This window comes from Typopeltis vanoorti, chromosome 1 (assembly GCF_054136105.1).
Source record: "Typopeltis vanoorti isolate ZY-2024b chromosome 1, IOZ_Tvanoo_1.0, whole genome shotgun sequence".
Classification (NCBI taxonomy): domain Eukaryota; kingdom Metazoa; phylum Arthropoda; class Arachnida; order Uropygi; family Thelyphonidae; genus Typopeltis; species Typopeltis vanoorti.
This window is the reverse complement of record NC_143549.1, coordinates 148,639,953-148,659,735: the sequence shown is the minus strand read 5'-3', so window position 1 is coordinate 148,659,735 and position 19,783 is coordinate 148,639,953. Positions and strand designations below refer to the sequence as shown.

Sequence of the window (19,783 nt, the reverse complement as noted above, 5' to 3'; positions counted from 1 at the left end):
CAAAATAATCACCTAACATTACAACCTTCATATATTGGCCACCATCAATACGTTTGTTCTAATTTATCTGTGAACAATCTCTAGCTTAACTTTTGTTAATTTATATGTTAGTAATTTCTAGGCAAACAGATAACAGAACTCTAATATCCAGACAGCAAGATGGTTTTCATCTCAAAGAGGTATCACCTAATTTCATAACCTACTTTATATGCTAGACCAGATTAGTCCCAAATAATTCTGAAACTTGTGCTTATTTCAAAATTGAAGGATGATGTCACTTCAGAAAGAAAAAAAAAGAGTAAATAGTGTTGGAAACATACAAAAGACACAACATAACTCTGAAGGCAAAATTTCAGTGGCAGATAATTTTTACTGCCTACTCTGAGACAAGTGTGGCTTAAAAAGATTACATGTTTGGTCTCTAGACTAAGGTTTCAGGTTACCTAATACTTAACCTGTCATTGGGACTAAAATGTGCTATGAGTTTTCAACTTTCATGAACAGGATTGATTAAATAAAAAATAAAAATTATGAAACAATGTAATAAATGGGCAAAATGCAAAAAGACATGATCATAGCACATGGTGGTATAAACACTAAGGTATGATATATATATATACTGCTTGGAAAGAAGTCACTGGACATTCCCATGGGCAAGGTGCATTGTACCATGTAACGAGTCACAGGTTTGTAGGCGATATAAATTGGAAGAAGAATATGATGCTCACAAGTCAATACAACTGTGCCTGGATGAAATGGCTGTGAGAAGTGAAATGATGGAGTTTCAAAGAGGTATTGTGATAGGATGCCATGTTGCATGCCTATCTGTTTGGCAAACTGGGCCATTCCAGGTCAAGTGATACCATACTGAGATTGAAGCACAGGGAGTCAACTGCAAGTGCTACTTGCAGTTGATGACCCCACCATACTTGCTAAAGGTGACTGTAGGGTACTATGAAGGATAACACATAAAAACTGACATTCGTCGGCCAACGCATTGAATGTGAAGTTCCAGGCATCCACTGGAACATGAATCTGCACAAAAACATTCAGAACCAAGGTTTCCATGGTAGGACTGTAATATGCAAGGCTCACTACTTGAATCAACATGCAGCATAGTCTTCAGTGGTGCAAAGAGCGCACACAGTGGGATCTGGAAGCTTGGAAAGCTGTGTTATGGAGGAATGAATCAAACTACGCCCTCTACTGAGCAGAGGGACAGGTTTGAGTGTGGTGGGATGCCCGAGTGAATGTCTCTTACCAGAGTGCATAACTCCAACTATGAAATCCAGAGGTGACGGTGTGATGGTATAATCCTGTGTTTCTTAGTTTGGCCTCGGACCTGTTTGTGGTGATGCAAACACTGAACTCAGAGGTATCTGAACAAGGCAATGTTTCCTACTTTATGGTTTTTCTATGGAAATGCATCATGTCATAAGGCCGCTGCTGTAACTGCATGGTTTACGCACCTGAATATCACCACACTTGACTGGCCTCCACAGAACCCTGATTTCAACCCTAATGAACATCTGTGGGATGAACTGGAGCACTGGGTGAAGTCATGGGATGTCTGCCTCATAACCGTCCAGGACCTCATTACATGCTAACAGGAAGAATGGTCCAAAATTCCCATTCATTGCTATTGTACATTTGTGGAAAGTATGCCCCGTAGGATTGCCGCAGTCATTGCAGCAAAAGGAGTCCTACATCTTATTAAGGTGGGTATCCGTTGACTCGCTATATTTAGTCTGTTTATAATGAAAAGCCAATGTTTTCATGAAATACTCATAACTTACTTCCTTTCAAATCAAATTAACAATTCTAACTCCCATCCAAATCAATAAAATAAAAAAAATCACTTAAGCCGATAATGGTCCAGTCTACTATGAAAATTTCACTAAATTCATCTGAAAGCTTCCAAAGAGTTAGAAAGAAAAAAATAATAAATTATGGTCAATGAATTGCAGGAGTATCTTGCAAGTTATTAGGTTAGAGCTACCCAACTTCTTGTTCACTTTAGTTTTGTAGTATTTTCTTATTTATGCTATCACATAATGCAATTAGTTATTGTTTTCTCTCTCTCTCAAATTATAGACCAATTAATATCTCAGGTATTGTGGTAAAAGTACTGAAAAAATTAGTCAAAAAGAGAATTCAAGAATGGATGGATAAGAATATGATATTAGATGAGGGGCAACATGGCTTTGTAAAGGGTAGTCATTTTACTTGTTTACAACGCCTTGGCATGACCGCCTGGACTACAGTGCAAAAAATTGTCTCATAGGTTCGGAAGAAATAATAAAGTTGTGATAAGGGTGCAAAGAAGAGTTACAAAGATTATATGGGGATTATGGAATATAGAATATGAGGACAGATTGAGAGTATGTGGACTGCAGACACTAGCAAACAGGAGAAAGGTGGATGATATTGAGAGAGGTCTATAAACTTAGGATGGACTGAATGGGTGTTACAGAATATTGTCAATGGAAATTTTCATTTTATGGAAGGTATAGAGAGAACAAGGGGGGGGGGGCATCCATGGGAGTTAGGTATGTTTGTGATTAAGAAAAGGGTGAAAACTAGATTTTTCTCTCACAGAGCAGTGTGAGCAAATGGAACAGTCTGCCTGTTGAAATAGTCAGTGTATCTAATGTGAATGAGTTTAAGAATAGGTATGACATCTGGCTTGAGTGATCTACTGCCTCCCTCATCGAGAGAGGCAGAAGATCACTCAAGCCAGTCATGCCTTAGTAATTTACTAACTTTTTATAATAGAATAACAGTAGAGTCAGATAAAGGAAATAGCTGTTTGATAAACTGTTTTATAGCAATTATAAAACAGTTTATCTTTAACCCTTAACAGTTAAGGGTTAGAGATAAACTATTTAAGGCTTAACCTTTCACTGCAGAGCTGTTTATGCTGTGGAACAAATGTGCTAACAAAGCACATTTGTTCCACAAATGTGCTAACACAGCTGTGTTAAAGAAAGTATAGAAGTAAGTATATATAAATATACTGGTCAGTGGTAGTGTACTGCTTTCGCTAAAGATAATATTTTAGTTTTATAAATTCTTTTATGTAAAAATTTTATATCTACCTAACCCCATTATGCCAAAGCAAAGAAAAGTTGATGCAGAATATATATCATAATGGAAAAAAATATATATATATATTTTTGTTGAAATGGATGGTAAACTAATCTGCTTGATTTGCAATAAACAAATTTCTGTTACTAAAGAGTACAATGTGCAATGGCATTATAAAATGAAATTATAATGTCATTGAATGAAAAGAAATTTAAATATAATCTAATAATGAAAAGAAATTTAAAGATTATAGTGGAAAGATTTGCGAAGAAAAAATTATTAAACTATGCATTCAATTAGGGAATCAGCAGTCAGTTTTTAAAAACATACATAAAAAGAGTGATGCTGCAGTTAGAGCTAGCTATGTAATTGCAAATGCAATAGGCGTTTCATCAAGGTCCTTTTCAGAAGGTTAATTTGTTAAAATATCTAAAAATATTTTAACATAATTATTTTATCAAATTATGTACCAATACTATGAATAGGATTTTTAGGAATAATTGCCTTTATGCAGCTTGCGAGATCTAGTTTATGCTTCAATCCAGACTGCAAAACCAAACAAGTTTGACCCCATTAGACTACATGATGATTCTGCTGAATTTTGCAAAGGCATTTGATAGAATACCACATGGAAGAACTCTGTTATGCAAATTAAAACAAATAGGGATGGATAAGACACTGGTTATGTGGATAAGAGAGTGGCTGATGGACAGATATCAAAAAGTGGTATATGGAGAGGCAGAATCGATGCAAAAACAGGTGACTAGTGGTGTTCTGCAAGGTTCAGTGTTGGGGCCACTATTGTTTAATTTGTACATAAATGATACAGGAAATAACATCATCATCATCATCATCAAATTCCTGCCATGTACCCTCAAGGGGTGTACAGGATATGACAGTACTACATGAAAAAATTACATCATTACTAACTTCCTATCTACAATTTTCCTCCAAATCAGTCTGTTACTTGTCAAGACTCCAACATTATCAGATCTTATATTTCTATCGTCTAAGGCACTTTGTACCATATCAATCCACCTATATCTTGGTCTTCCTCTGGGTTGTTTTCCCGCCAACCTGGCAGAGAACACTTGTTCTGCTAATCTTTCCTCTCCCATTCTATTTAAGTGACCATACCATCTGGGATTAGCTCTGATAACGCATTCCTGGATGCTGACAATGTCAAGCTCCTTCCTAACATCCTCATTTTTAATATGATATTGCCACTGATGCCATCTGTTCACGCCTCTAATCTTTCTCAGGACTCTCATATCTGCGGTTTCTAGTCTTTGGTCAAGTGTTTTACTTCTGACCCAGCTCTCAGATCCATAAGTTAAAATTGGTTTGAACACAGTCTTGTATACAGCTAATTTAGTGTTCCGACTAATTTCTTTCTTATTCCATATGAATTTATTCAATTGACTTCCCACGATACCAGCTTTGCTGATTCTGTTGTCTATTTCTATATTTAGTTTACCATCTTCAGTAAAAATTGTGCCTAAGTAGCTGAAATGTTTTACTTGTTCCACAGGTTCTCCATTCACAACACAGTTGACATTTTCAATGATTCTGCCTATTTTCATTGTCTTTGTCTTTTTATTGCTGACCTTCATACCATATCTATTACAACAGCTGTTCAATTTAGTCAGAGAATCTTGCAGACTTGTAGCGGATTTATTTAGAAGTATAACATCATCTGCATAAAGCAAAGAGCTGACATTAACATCTCCAATTTTGATATCAGGTTTAATACCACATTCCTTCATAATGTGATCCATATAGATAATGAATAACAGAGGGGATAATCTACATCCTTGTCTCACACCAGATTTAACATTAAACCATCTTCCTGTACTTCCTTCAATTCTAACTACTGACTCACAACTCAAATAAAGACTAAGTATTGCTTGATATAATGCCCCATTGACAGCATATAACTGCAGCGTATTGAATAGCTTCTCTCTTGGCACCTTGTCATATGCCTTTTCCAAATCGACAAAACTTAAATACAGATCTTTGTTATATTCCCATGCTTTCTCGACTATTTGTCGTAAAGTGAAGATCTGATCCTGACAGCCTCTATTTGGCCTGAATCCAGCTTGTTCTTCACCAAGCTTTTCTTCCACAATTCTTCTCAACCGTTTCTCAAGTATACTTGCATAGATCTTGCCAGGAACACTCAGTAGGGAAATACCTCTGTAATTCTCACATTCAGTTTTCTTTCCCTTTTTATATATGGGTACTATGAGAGCTCTACTCCAATCATCGGGAATTCGTCCCTCTGTCCAGGCTTTCTGAACTATGCAGTGCAGCCACTGTAAGACTCTTATACCACCATACTTCAGCATTTCTGGTCGAATATCATCTACTCCTGCTGCCTTTCCACATTTCAAGCCTTTGATGGCTTTTTCTACTTCAAGTATGGATATGTATTCCTGACTGCATGCCTGGTCAGTGTTTTTTTATCACTGTGCTGTCATCACTGCTTGTTTCATTTAGCAGTTTTTCAAAGTAATTACTCCATACTTCAAGGATATCTTTTTCTCCTGTTTTCATTTCACCTTTATCATCTCTAATTCCTTTTATAGCACTCTTTCCTCCATTCCTAAGCTTCTTCAACAACCTCCAGAATATTTTGCCACCTTCTTGATATTTATTTTCTATATTCTTGCCAAAGTCCTCCCATGACTTTTGTTTAGCTAGTTTTACACACTGTTTAGCTTTCTTACATTTGTCTCTGTATTCTGTAAGAGTAAAAGCTGACTTATTTGCCAGGAACTTTTGATATGCTTTCTTCTTTTCCTTCACTGCCTCTTTAACTTCCTGTGTCCACCAGGGAGTTCTGATTTTTTTATCTTTGCACACAACCTCACCACATGCCTCTCTGGCAGAATCAATCAATGTTTCCTTCAGAGTTTGCCACTGAATCTCCAAGGTTTGATTCCTGTTCTCAAACTCTTTCATTTTCTTTTCAATAATATTTCTGTATTTTAGTCTACAGTTTACATCTGAGAGCTGCTCAACTTTTATTCGCTTTAAAACTTTCTTACATGTTATTCTTTTCAATATGAAATTCAATTTTATCCCGCTCAAGACTAAATAGTGATCACTTCCAATTTCAAATCCTCTGTACACTCTGGTGTCCTGCACCAGGGAGAAAACATCACTATCAACAATAACATAGTCAATGAGACTTTTCTTATTCCTAGCCTCTTCTCTCCATGTGAATTTGTGCACATTTTTATGTTGGAACATGGTGTTAGTAATAACCAGTCCATGTCCTGAGCAGAAATCCAACAGATATTTGCCATTATTATTAGCTTTGCTCTTTTCTCCAAATTTTCCCAAAATATTTTTGTATGTCTCACAATCATTTCCTACTCTACTATTTAGATCCCCAACAAGGACCAACTTTTCCTTTTTCATTGTGTCAGTTGCTTTTTCTAAAGCCTCAAAAAATTCCTCCACTTCTACCTTAGTAGAACCTTCTGTGGGACCATAGGCACAAATAAGTCTCATTGTCCAGTTCCCCATTCTCATATTTGCCCACATTACTCTACTTGAGACTGACTGCCATTCAAGAAGATTAGCCTCGTATTTTGTGTTGAATACTATGGCTACTGCTTCTTTTCCTTGATTGTTATTGCCTGAATATAACATTTTGTATTTATTGCTCAGAAAGATCTCACCAGTTTTGGTCTTTTTTGTTTCAGTCACCCCTATTATGTCGATCTGGTACTTATCTAATTCCTCAGCTAGCTCCAGGAAATAACAGCTAGCGATAGGAAATAACCTGAAAGGAAATATTCACTTGTTAGCTGATCATGTAAAATTAGGCAGAGTAACACAGTTAATCAAGGAGATGTGAAGAGCTTGCAGGAAAATTTAAATACGCTGTCAGTGTGGGGAAAAGATAATGGGTATCAGTAAACTGTGGAGAAATGTAAAGTTATGCAATTTGGGATAAATAGATTACAAGCTGTGTATCACATTAATGATTACATGGTCCAGTATTAACATGGAACCCCCAGATGTATTCTTATACATCTTCATGGAATTACTACTGCCTTGATGTAAAGGATGAGGAAAAGGCGAAACAGGTGACATAACCCTGACTCAAACTTCTAATGGTGGTTAGAATGGACAGCTTATTCTTCTCTGGAATTAATAAAACACCTTGATGCAGACCATCAGAAAATACACTGTTTGTTGTCATCATATGTGGCATTAATGGAAGTAACTATTTCAATTACTGGATTTCCACTTGGTCATGATCCTTCTACCACTACATAACACTACAGCAAAAAATGATTTCTGAATCACACTAGTGTATAAACTTGAATTAGAAAGAAAAACCTCAATTAGTGAATAATTAAGTGGTGATATGGTCTTCTCTCATTTGTGATTGACACTGCTTCCTCACTAATATCTTCAAGAACTCCTGATGCAGACAGTTCTTTAGTTCTTGACATCACTTCTGTGCTTTTATTATTTGAGTAAAAAAGAAATTTTCTCTGAGGCCTTCCTCTTTTCCTCCTGTTTAATGTTGGAAATTCTGCTATCATTCATGATTTTTGAAATAATTTGTTAAAGCATAGCTCAGTGTTAGGAAAGAGAAGGGCCAAAGAGAAATACAAGATTTCTCCACTAGTCAGCACTTTGACAAAATACACTCTCCTCTCATGTTTTCCATGCTTTAAGAGTGAGTGAAATGAACTGCTTGAGATAACTTGGACAAATAAGTAGCTGATATACATATGTTGGCAGTCAGAGCTCAAATAAAGATGGCAATATATGAGTAACTTTCTATCTTTGTATACAATTTATAATTAATCATACTATTAAGATACCTAGAGTGAAAGCAATTTGCTGGGATACCAAATGACAGAAGCTGAATGACTGACTGTTGGAGAAGTAATAGCAATTCCCTGACTTACTTTGACACGTGCTGCTAACTGTTTACCTGTTCAATAAATCTTTATTACTCACATAATGTCTCAACACTGCTGTTGGCTCTGCCATTAGTTCAGCATAACTAGATAGTGATTTAGGTCCCAACCATTAAAAGATGACTCACAGGTCAGCTTTATAAAATATCTGCATATTAATTAATGCCCTGTCACGAAATCTTAGTGATGACCTGAAAGAGAGAAAGTTGTAATTCTACCAAGTAGAATTCACACGATAGTTCACAATCTCCCAATTCTTCTTATCAAGGATTAGGTATTTGTCTGTTCCAGATTCACTGGTCTTCCCCTCTCTCTCTCAGGTCTATATTTATCCACTTCTTTTGGCAGCTGATATCGTTCTATTCTATATAAACACTCACTCCTCTCATTTCTATATACTTCTCAATTTTTTCATTTATGTCATAAATACACAGCTCTCTTTTAAATTCTTCATTTTTTATACGTTCTAATTTTGTGTATATCCTTTATCTGTTCTTAAAAATCTCATTTCTGCTGCCTGTATCTTACTGTGATCTTTCTTTTTAACAGTTCATATTTTTGAATCATATAACAGAGCAGGAGTAGCCATTACTGTGTAAAATAGAGTAAAGAGTAGGGACCAGTCTATAGACTGGTCCTACTCTTCTAAGTAATGTAGGGACCAGTTCCCTACTCTTTACTGTGTAAAGAGTAGGGACCGGTCTATAGACTGGTCCTACTCTTCTTTCCCTCTGTATTTCTTTTCATCTTGCTCCTTCCCCCCAATGCCATTAGAGTATTCAAGGGCTAGGGGTGATTTTTTCCTATTTTTCCACCTAACGCAGTGGGAGTCTACCTTCTCCATCAGGGTACCTGCTCACCCCCCAGTTAAAAATGGTCAAGACAAATCTGAACTCTATATCACATTGGTCATCATGTGGGTTACCAACGACAGCAGTGGCTGTTAGATTTCCTGACCATCCAATGACAAGTGGTCTATAGGAGTAAGATCTGCAGAACTCGAAAGTGATTACTAAGAAAATGTGGAGCACGGCTGAAAATCGACAAGGCATGCAGTGCTTCTACTGTTCAAACTCCTCAGTTAGGGGATTTCAGAAACGAATGCTCCAACTTTGGCTTGAATTACACCCAAATGCGGAAATTTCATTTGAAAGGCTGGTGCAGCAGCAGCGCAGCTTCATTATCAAACGCAAGATATTTAGTGAAATAGAGCTTGAAGCACTGAAAGCTCAAGCTGTAAAAAGAGATGTACTGACCCTGAACTGACCAAGAATATGAATGGAGCAGAACCAGATTCCAACATGCAGAATGCTGAAAATGACAAAAATAAAGAAATAGTTAAAAGGAATCTATCAGAGAAGGAACCAGAACTCACCACAAAAGTTTTTGAGCAAATGAACAACAACCTGGAATGACTTAGGCTTCCAGTATTAAGACAAGTACCACAACTAAAACTTCTACAAGAAGCCAATAAAGTTGCAAGGGTTATTCCTACTGGAACTATTCGACAAACGAATCAACTTATGTACTCAATAGTCTACGTAGTAACATCTGAATTAGGCTATAAAATTAGTGAACCCAGCAGTAAGGTTCAGAAACCACAGTGGAAGCAAAAGCACTGACTGGAGAATAAAATTCTTAAACTTAGAGCAGACGTGAGCAATTTTAAAAACATTACGAAAAAGAAGCTGAAAAACATGAAAACCCAAAATAACCTCATAAAGAGGTATGATATTGGAACACAGCCTATAAATGAAGTATTAGAGGAACTGAAGCAAAAAATAGTTGCAGCTAAAATAAGAAGTACAGTGCACGCATTGAACATTACAAGCAAAATTCAATGTTTCGTGTGAATCGGCACCAATTTTACAAGAAAATTGATTGCTGCAGGAATGATAATCTTAAAGAAAATATAAATATAAATACTAAAGACAAAGAAAATACACTTAAATTTTGGCAAAACTTATGGGACAACCCTAAGAGGTACAATAATAAGGCAAAGTGGACTGAAAAAATTACGAATGAATCTCAAGAATGAAAAATGGACCAACCGAAATGGTTCAAAAGCAAGCTAAAGGATAAAAAATTGGTCAATACCTGGGAAGGATGAATTAAATGGCTACTGGTTGAAATAATCTGACAGGCTTACATGAAAGACTTGCTAACCAATTTAACGATGTTTCAGAAGGATAAAGCAAAGAAGAACACTTAAATTTTGGCAAAACTTATGGGACAACCCTAAGAGGTACAATAATAAGGCAAAGTGGACTGAAAAAATTACGAATGAATCTCAAGAATGAAAAATGGACCAACCGAAATGGTTCAAAAGCAAGCTAAAGGATAAAAAATTGGTCAATACCTGGGAAGGATGAATTAAATGGCTACTGGTTGAAATAATCTGACAGGCTTACATGAAAGACTTGCTAACCAATTTAACGATGTTTCAGAAGGATAAAGCAAAGAAGAGTGGCTCACAGCAGGCAAAACATTTTTGATCATAAAGAAAAAGGTCCCAAACCAGAAAACTTCCGACCAATAACCTGCTTGCCAGAAACTTTTAAGCTACTCACAGGCATACTAGCTGACAAAATATACAGCTACCTTAAAGCAAATTCTCTTTTTCCAATTGAACAAAAAGGTAGCAACAAAAATTTAAGAGCCACAAAAGACCAATTGCTGATTGACAAAATGATTCTGAAAAATTGCAAATGTAGGAAAACCAGCCTTCATATGGCTTGGATAGATTATAAAAAAGTGTTTGATTCAATTCCTCATAGTTGGATTTTAAAATGCACAGAATTATTTGGTATTAGTGAAATCATGCAAAAATTCTTGCAAACGATCATAAAAAATTGGAAAACAACATTGGTTCTGAATAGAGAAGAAATTGGGGAGGTAAACATAAAAAGGGGTATTTTTCAAGGAGACTCATTATCTCTTTTATTGTTTATCTTGTCATTGATCCTCTTAACTAGAATTTTAAATAAAACTGCTCATGGTTACTAAACTGCACAAAAAAGTGCAAAGATATCTCACCTTTTATACATGGACGATCTGAAGCTGTTCGCAAAATCAGAGAATGAACTTGGATTATTGCTTAATACTGTGCACATATTCAGTCAAGATATATCAATGGAATTTGGCTTAGACAAATGCATCATTGCTGGAATAACAAGAGGAAAGTTTGAAGACCTGAACGAAATCGAGCTGCTCAATGGCGAAAAAATCAAGGCAATAAAATTCGAAGATAGCTACAAATATTTGGGAATTTTAGAAGCATCAGAAATTCTGCACAATAAGATCAAAGATCTTATTGAGCAGAATTTCTGCTCTAGTTTTTTCTTTGGAGCAGAATACATAAAGCGACTAAGAAAACTCCTTAAGTCAATGCTTAATGCTGGAAATTTGATAAAAGCAATTAACACCTGGGCCATCCCTGTTATGAGATATTCAACAGGCATTGTTGATTGGACCCAGCTAGAGGTGGAAAATTTAGACCAAAAAACTCAAAAATTAATGACAATGCACTATGCCCTCAATCCTCGCAGTGACATTGATAGGCTCTACCTATCACACAAAAAAGGAGGCAGAGGATTATTACAAGCAAAGCAAGTTGTTGAAGAAGAAAACAAAATCTGAATAATTATTTGCAGCAAACAACGGAAAAATTTCTAATTGAGGCAAGAGAAAAGGTTTATTTAATAGAGACATCAATAGAGACAAAATTGGAGTACAAAATAAAAAAAGGAAAAGTGAGAACTGAAAGATGGAAAAATAAGGCATTGCATGAAAAATACCTTCACAGCATAGAGGACAGTGCTGACAGCAACTTGAACTGACAATGGTTAAGAAATGGAGCACTAAGGAAAGAAACAGAGTTGGTAATTTTTGCAGCACAAGAACAGGCCATTAAAACCAACGTTATGAAAGCTAAAATACAAAAAATTCAAGAAGACAGTAAATGCAGATAATTACAAAGTGTTACAAGTTAAAGTTGAACGAATTTGGCAAAAGGAAACGAAAGTTGTTCCCATAATAATAGGTGCTTTAGGCACCATCTCCAAAACATTGAAAAAACATCTAGAAGTACTCGAGTTAGATGGATTAAAAACTGGGCAGCTGCAAAAGGCCGCTTTGTTCAGCACAGCAATCATATTCAGAAGGTATTTCCACAACTCATAGGGCCTTGAGTAGGGGTCGAATTATTGGAATATAACCAGCCTTACTTAAGGCCAAGGAAGCAAATCAAGTTTGGATGAATTTTATTTATATATATATATATATATATGCATATCATGGAGCTTCACCTCTCTTAGAGAATTTAAGGAACCTACATGAGCTAGCTGTTCTGGACAGTCATACTGGATCTCATATATAATATATTGGCTTAGGGAAATTCTAGGCTGAGATATATAGGAAAGGCAGGGATGTAGGTCAGGTTAGCAAGTGAGAAGATATGAGCGAACAGTACATTAAATGTTGACATCTGAAGCGGAATATTTCCCACTTCGTAAGAAATTTTCAGTGGGCGTTTTCTTTACATACACAGGAATTTTATCATAACCTTTTCAACTTTCTTGTTAATAAATAGTCGATTGTTAAAATACAGTAATCCTTTAATTACGTAATCCATAGTGAAAGAGCAGTTTGCTGGCCAGATAACTGAAAGATATGGATAACTGTACAATACAGTTATGTAATACTGTAGCACTGTAACTGTGTATGTCAGCTGAAACACCCAGCCATTCAAAGGGTCAGTGACTTGGAGGTTTGTTCATTTGAAGGTCATATAATTGACCTTCAAATTGTAATTACCATATTTGCTAGCATATAAGACCCACTTTTTTCCTTTGAAAATAGGTCTAAAAAAGAGGGTGCGTCTTATACGCCGATACTCAGTTTTTTATTACTTTCATTTCTGGAAATTTTCTCTGTTCTGAGTTACGTGATTTCTTTCTTGTTTCCTTGCGGCGTGTGAGAGCATTCCAGTTACGTAGAATTCAGTGGATACGCATGCGTTGTCATCGACGATCACAGCTGTTAAACTATAGATCTGCCGTTAAATGTTCTCTAAATTTCTTGGCAAATTATGGCTGAAAAACGTCGGCATCGCTACAATATTGCATACAAGCTACATGTCATCATGTATGCTAAAGAACATAGAAACAGGGCTGCAGAGATATTTCGAGCTATCCCCCAACTAATAAAAGGATAAGAACATGGCGGAATCAGGAAGAGGATCTAAAAAAAGCAACTCACAGTAAATATAAATAACCTACGAAGTGGAATGGCCAGAACTTGGATTTTAGACCACAGAAAAGCGGGACTTTCAGTCCCGCTTTTCTGTGGCCTGCCCTGCTGGTATGGGATCAGTTTTGTTCTCAAAGAACAGAAGTTATTAAAAATAAACTCAAGGAATTGAAAACTCAGTTAGCTGTAATTCCAGGAGGTCTAACTAGTCAGTTTCAACCTTTAGATGTCTGTATTAACAAACCATTTAAGGGATTTATGAAGGAGAAGTGGATGCAGTCTTCAGATTTTTGAGGTTATGCCATCAGAAAGAAGGAAGAGGCCTAGCATTTCGCAAGTTTGTGAGTGGGTCAAAGCTTCATGGGATGTTGTGAAAACTGAGACAGGGGTTAAATCATTTAAGAAGTATGGGATTAGTAATGCACTGGATGGTACAGAGGACAATTTGTTGTATGAGGACTCAGATTCTGATTTAGAAGAGGTTTCAAGTGTCTCTTCATTTAGCCCAAAATTCATCTCCAGAACTAAATGAAGAGACACTTGAAACCTCTTCTAAATCAGAATCTGAAAGTAGACTCACTTATTACTTTATATTTGAAATACTGTAAATTCATGATAATATTCAGTGATAGTTTTTTTCCTATAAAATGTGTACACAAAAAAGGGGGGTGCATCTTATACTAGTCTCACCATTGGTGCACCCAGGGAGGGGGGCCCAAGGGCCCCCCCAAAAAAGGAAAAAATACTAGAAAAATTTCCAAAAATCTCTTCCTAATTAAATTTTTTTTTTTTTTTTAAATTTATGTTGTGTCGTGTCTTCTATTACTATGCTACTTATGAATTACTGTTCACATAAGGTGGGAATACCCTATAGTGCTCAAGAATCCTGGCCACTGTGAATGCAATGCGAACAAAGTAGTGCTCAGGTGCTACTCCGTTTGCCCAAGCCAGGCCAGAGGAGATCACTAGTATCATGTATTAGTGATCACTGCAGATGCTCAGTCATAGCTCATATGCAATGTGTGGTGTGTATTCTCAAATCGTCTACTCAACTACCCCCCCCCCCCCCAAAAAAAAAAATTAAATCTTGAGTGCTTGGTCCCCTCCAAAATTAAATCCTGAGTGCACCACTGAGTCTCACTTGAACATTTTTAGAAATCAGTAGGTTCTCACTATCAACAAGATTATTTCCTTGTTTGCACCAATTCTATTTTTCTGCAATCAAAGACTGACTAACTCTGAATTCAGTCGAAAAAAAAAATTGGCCAGGTTTGTTTTGAACAATAGCGTAGCATCAAAGAAGTTACCATAAGGATTTATAGATATTTCAAATGCAGTATATCATGCTTAATTATTTCGGCAAGAAGCTTTAGCTCTAATAAAATTTTTAAAAAAATGCATATTTTCAACAATACTCTAATAAGAAATAATTACAAAATTTTAAAATCACTTTTGACATTTAATGCTTCAAGTATCATGGATTACTACCTGATTCTGAAGAAAGCAATGAGTATTATTTATTATGTCTGAAATTATGTGTGTTTTTTGGGAAGGTTGCCTATATTGTGAAAAAGTGTTTCTGAGAGAGGAAAAAACTTATCCATCTTCAGAAAGTTTGAATGTAAATTATGCCATAGGTCTTTCCTATCAAAAGGCAACTAGTTCATCATACATGTGACTGTTGTAGAGGTACTGTCAATCATAAAAGCTAAATATTGTATGTCTTTTTTTTTAGTAGTATGACATTAAAGAGCTCATACTGAAAGTCATACACACTTTATGATCACCATGTCAGACTGGTAACATCGTTTTATCCCCCCCCCCCCCCAAAGTAAAATTTGTATACACTCATAAAAGATTGTAGGATCTCAAATGTAACATGCTATGCTTAATGCATTCTAGCATGAGGCTATATTCAAAAATAACTTAAAATACAAACCATCATTTGAATGAGAATGAAAAATTTGTTAAAATTTAAACTGAAACAAATATAATCTTAATTCATAATCATACCTTGTGTAGTGACTGCTTGTGAAGTACCACTAGCAGCAGCAGCTGAAGCAGCTGCTTTCTGTTTCAGCATTGTCCAGTCAAAAGTATAATCATATTGGTGATTCAGTGTTCTGAAGAGAATTCGAAATAACTGTCGCAAATACATATAATCTGGAGCTTCTTCAAAACGTAATCCTCTACAATAATTTAGATACATGGAAAATTCTGCAGGAAATCCCTAGAATGAATGATTATTTTTGCAATGTAATATCTATCCTATTAATTCAATTTTTAAAGATACAATTATAAGTTTAATTTATGTATCGTAATACTGATTAAAAAAAAAAAACATGCAAAAGTGAAGCGGCACTTCCTCAAAACTGAAGTAAAATGACTAAATGGACTAACTAGATGCTAAAATGTGTTAATAGTAATTAATGGAGCTATAATTTATTATTCTGTTGTATTAACAATCACTGAAACTCTCCATAATGGTTGTTTGGTTCTGTTATGGTTCTCTTATAAAGAAATTTATTCATTAGATCACTAGTATATCAGTGTGTTTAGCATGATCATTAATCTATAGCTAATTACCAAAATTTTGTCTGTTTTGTTATTTTTGTTCCCCTTTTCAGTTCGAAAGACACGACATTCTGCAAGTCATTTCTTTTCATTTCTGCAAGTCCCGTATATTTCTAATTCTATGAGATACATCCAGAAACTAAGTTCAGATTCACTATAAATAAAATGGCAATATGTTCAATATTATTTTACTGTTGCAAGTATATAGATACTGTCAGCTACTTCTTGATACATTTGCTTTCTGCATTCAGGCATCTGTCATATTGGGTGCACAAGTTGTTTTGTATTGTTTTCTCATTTGTCACAGTAAACATCTGTGCTTATTGTTGTTCCCTGAGGCATAAAAGCAATGGCAACAAACCAAACACTGCATCTGTCCCAAAACAAAGTACAAATGATCTACTTGGAGGACAGTGGCTGCTTGAATTTCTTTGTCTTTGGAGCTCCACACTGAAATGATTGCTGCTTAAACTCTGACATGATAATAATGCTTCATTATTATCATGTCAGAGTTTATTCTTCATTATTTTTTATTACAATCTTCATTATAATAATTCTTTAAAAAGTTCACAGTGCTGCCACCATGCATTTTGTTCTGTGAGCATTTTTACCATCTATTTTGCATGCAATTTGCAAGATGGGTGCCTAAAGTGCGGCTACTGTTCTGCAGCAATTTCATGTAGTAAAGAATGAGCAATGCATTAAACGTGTCCTCAATTCAGAAGTGGTGACTTCTGTTTACTCAAATCTTCTCTTTCAAGTAGACAAACATATTTGAAATGATTAATGACAGCAGCAAGTTTGGTATTATCATCTCACCATTTCCTCACTCATGACATTTTCTCCACACACACTTCACTAACTTACTGATTCTTTCTTTTAAAACATGACTTTTAAAGAAACAACTACATGACACTTTTTTAGCATCATGTAGCTTGTATCTTGTACAAATGTATGTTTTCCTGATGATGACCTCAATACAGAAGTTGAAATGTCGATTGTTACTTGCTTAATGTTAAGTAAGTAATTATTCTAACACATGTATTGTGTCTCAATAAATTCTTCACTATGAATGCTGACCACCGTGTAACCTTAAAAGAAAGAACTGTCATAATCCAAGGAGATTTGAACCACAAGTAATGCAGCCATTATGATAAGATGAAAATTCGTGTTATATGTTAATTAATCAGCTAGCCTTTCTAAAATGATACAGAGACAGCAACTTGATACCGAACTGCATTAAGCTAAAAAAGAAGTTTACTTCAGCCAAAGTTCATTTTTGGTGAAGTATTCTCTGTATTTATGCCCATTTGGAAAAAGCTTTGTTGAGAGAACAGATCCATGAGGCCTGCAAAAATTTAGCAGTTACTCAAGCCAGTGTTGTACAACAAAAACCAGAGCTATTGAGTTACTTAAATCCTGATATTTGGGATATTATAGGGAGGATTACAGATGACTTGGCAAAGAACGTTACTTAAGAACAAAGAAAAACTAATAGCGAAGTTTCAAGCACTAAAGCAACAAGAAAGCAACAGACAATCCCAATGCCATATCCAGAGGAACAGCCAATTACAAACCAAAGATACAAGTTGCAGCCGATCACCTACGAGTGAAGTTAGGGGCAACCAACCACCAACGGACCACGACCAAGTGATCAACAAATCCAGCTACAAAACTGCAGTGGAGTTTTCATTTCTTCTTCAGAAAGGCTTGAACTACACCATTGCACCAAGGTCAGTTAACAAATTAGATTTTATTTATCACACTAAAAAAGGTCTAAAATCATCCTCTCCAATTTAGCCAACAATATACGAATGGAAACATTGTACATATTAAATCCTAATAAACAACTAAGTTGCAACCTAACCAGAACAAAAAAATTAGCACTAAAATCCTTAAAAAATAACTCGGACATCATGATTACAAAAGCAGATAACGGTAATGCTACCATTCTCCTTGATCAGACAGCATACCTGGAAAAAATGAACCAATTGGTATCAGACCATAACATATACCAAATGATGAATTACAACCCTACAAATCACATCAAAAAGAAAATAACAGAATTAACCAAATCAGTGATCACATGGTCAGAGGAAAAAATCAAAAAACTAATACTGTACTATGCCCGTGCTCCCCGAATTTAAGGTCTGCCAAAAATACACAAAACAAACATGCCACTATGACCGATAGTCGAAGGAATAGACAGCCCTAATTATCACCTGGCTAAGAAATCAGCAACCACACTCAAGGAGTTGGTAGGGTATTCCTCCTCCTACATAAAAAATACACAACACTCCATAAACAAGATTAGAAACTTCACACTCAACGATAAAGATCTATTAGTCAATTTTGACGTAACTGCTGTTTTCACTAATGTCCCGATCAATGATACTATTCTTCTCTTACAAAATATATTTCTCCCGAATATCATGGCCCTCTTTGCCCACATACTCTGCTCCAGGTATTTAGTGTGGCAAAATAATTTTTACCTACAAAAAGAAGGTATGGCCATGGGCTCACCATTTTCTCCATCAACAGCTAACTTTTACATGTAAGACTTCAAGCAAAGAACTCTAGATTTGGTCAGTGTAAACAAAAGTCTGGCTCAGATTTGTTGATAGTATTTCTGCCAAGGCCACAAAACATTAAATACATTCCTAAGCCACCTGAACAAACAACACAAGCATATGCCATTCACCATCGAAAACAACAACTCTCTTCCTTTTCGAGGCATACTCATCATATGTCTTCCCTCAGGCTGCCTCTCCTTCACTGTCTACCATAAACCTACACATAAAGGCCAATACATAAAAATTCATACCACCATCCAACTCACAAAAAAAAAAAAAAAAAAAATCATCAGCACCCTCAAACACAGAGCCCTAACAATTTGCTCCAATGAACAAGCTCTGAACCAAGACTTTGAAATTCTCAACCAAACATTTGTAAAAAGTGGCTACAATAAAAAAATAGTTCACAAGATCCTCCATAAAATGGAGGATCTTGTGAACCATTGAAAACAAAAAAAAGATTACAAGAATGCTATAGCCATACCCTACATTACGGATATTTCAGAAAAAATAGATAGACCAATACTTAAATACATTAAGACAACCTTCAAATGCCTGGCAAAATTAAGAAATTTAATTAGTTCCTCCAAAGATTCTCTTCCATACCTTGCCAACCCAGGGGGTTTACAAAATTCAATGTACCTGTAACTTACCTTACATAGGGGAAACAGGATGCACCATCCTAATCAGAAAAGATTAACACAAACAGCACATTAAATACCTCTGCTATGGTAAAACAGGCCTATCAGACCACGCACTCCAAATATGCCACAGAATTGACTGGAAAGGCACCAAGGCCTTACACTACACCAAAACCTAGTTTGAAATAAAATTCAAAGAAGCCTGTGAAATGCTGAAGCATTATCCGAATCTAACAAAAATGAAGGATTAATTATTCCAAGAATGTGTAGGACCCATCTTCAACCCATACAGCAACCAGAACAACCCCAGACAGAAGAAAATTCCAATACCAAAGGACTTGAGAAATTGTTTAATGTAATTCTATTGTTTTTCCCCCACCAAAGGCTAGGATAAATAATTAACAAACATTTAGATTCATCTTACTTTTGTATAGTGCAACATCATGTAGCTTGTATCTTGTACATATGTATGTTTTCCTGGTGATGACCTCAATACACAGGTTTAAATGTTGATTGTTACTTGCTTAATGCGAAGTAGAGTAATTGTTCTAACACGTGTATTGTGTCTCCATAAATTCTCTACTATGAATACTAACTTACTGATATTTTTACAGCTGGACAAGCAATTTGCTATTCAAAAATTTTATCACAAATCATATCTCACAACTGGTGGGATTTTCAATTTTCCTTCTCACTGTAATGACAGGAT

At 35.7% G+C, this 19,783-nt stretch overlaps 1 protein-coding gene across 1 annotated transcript in view; it reads right to left on the bottom strand.

Moving 5' to 3' along the window:
• Window positions 1–19,783, bottom strand: part of LOC150110528 (casein kinase I) — a 173,546-nt gene that overhangs the window by 7,591 nt on the left and 146,172 nt on the right. The window contains exon 7 of the mRNA XM_090394551.1: window positions 15,300–15,516. Within this exon, the coding sequence (XP_090250677.1) occupies window positions 15,300–15,516 (217 nt within the window). The remainder of the gene's footprint in view (window positions 1–15,299; window positions 15,517–19,783) is intronic.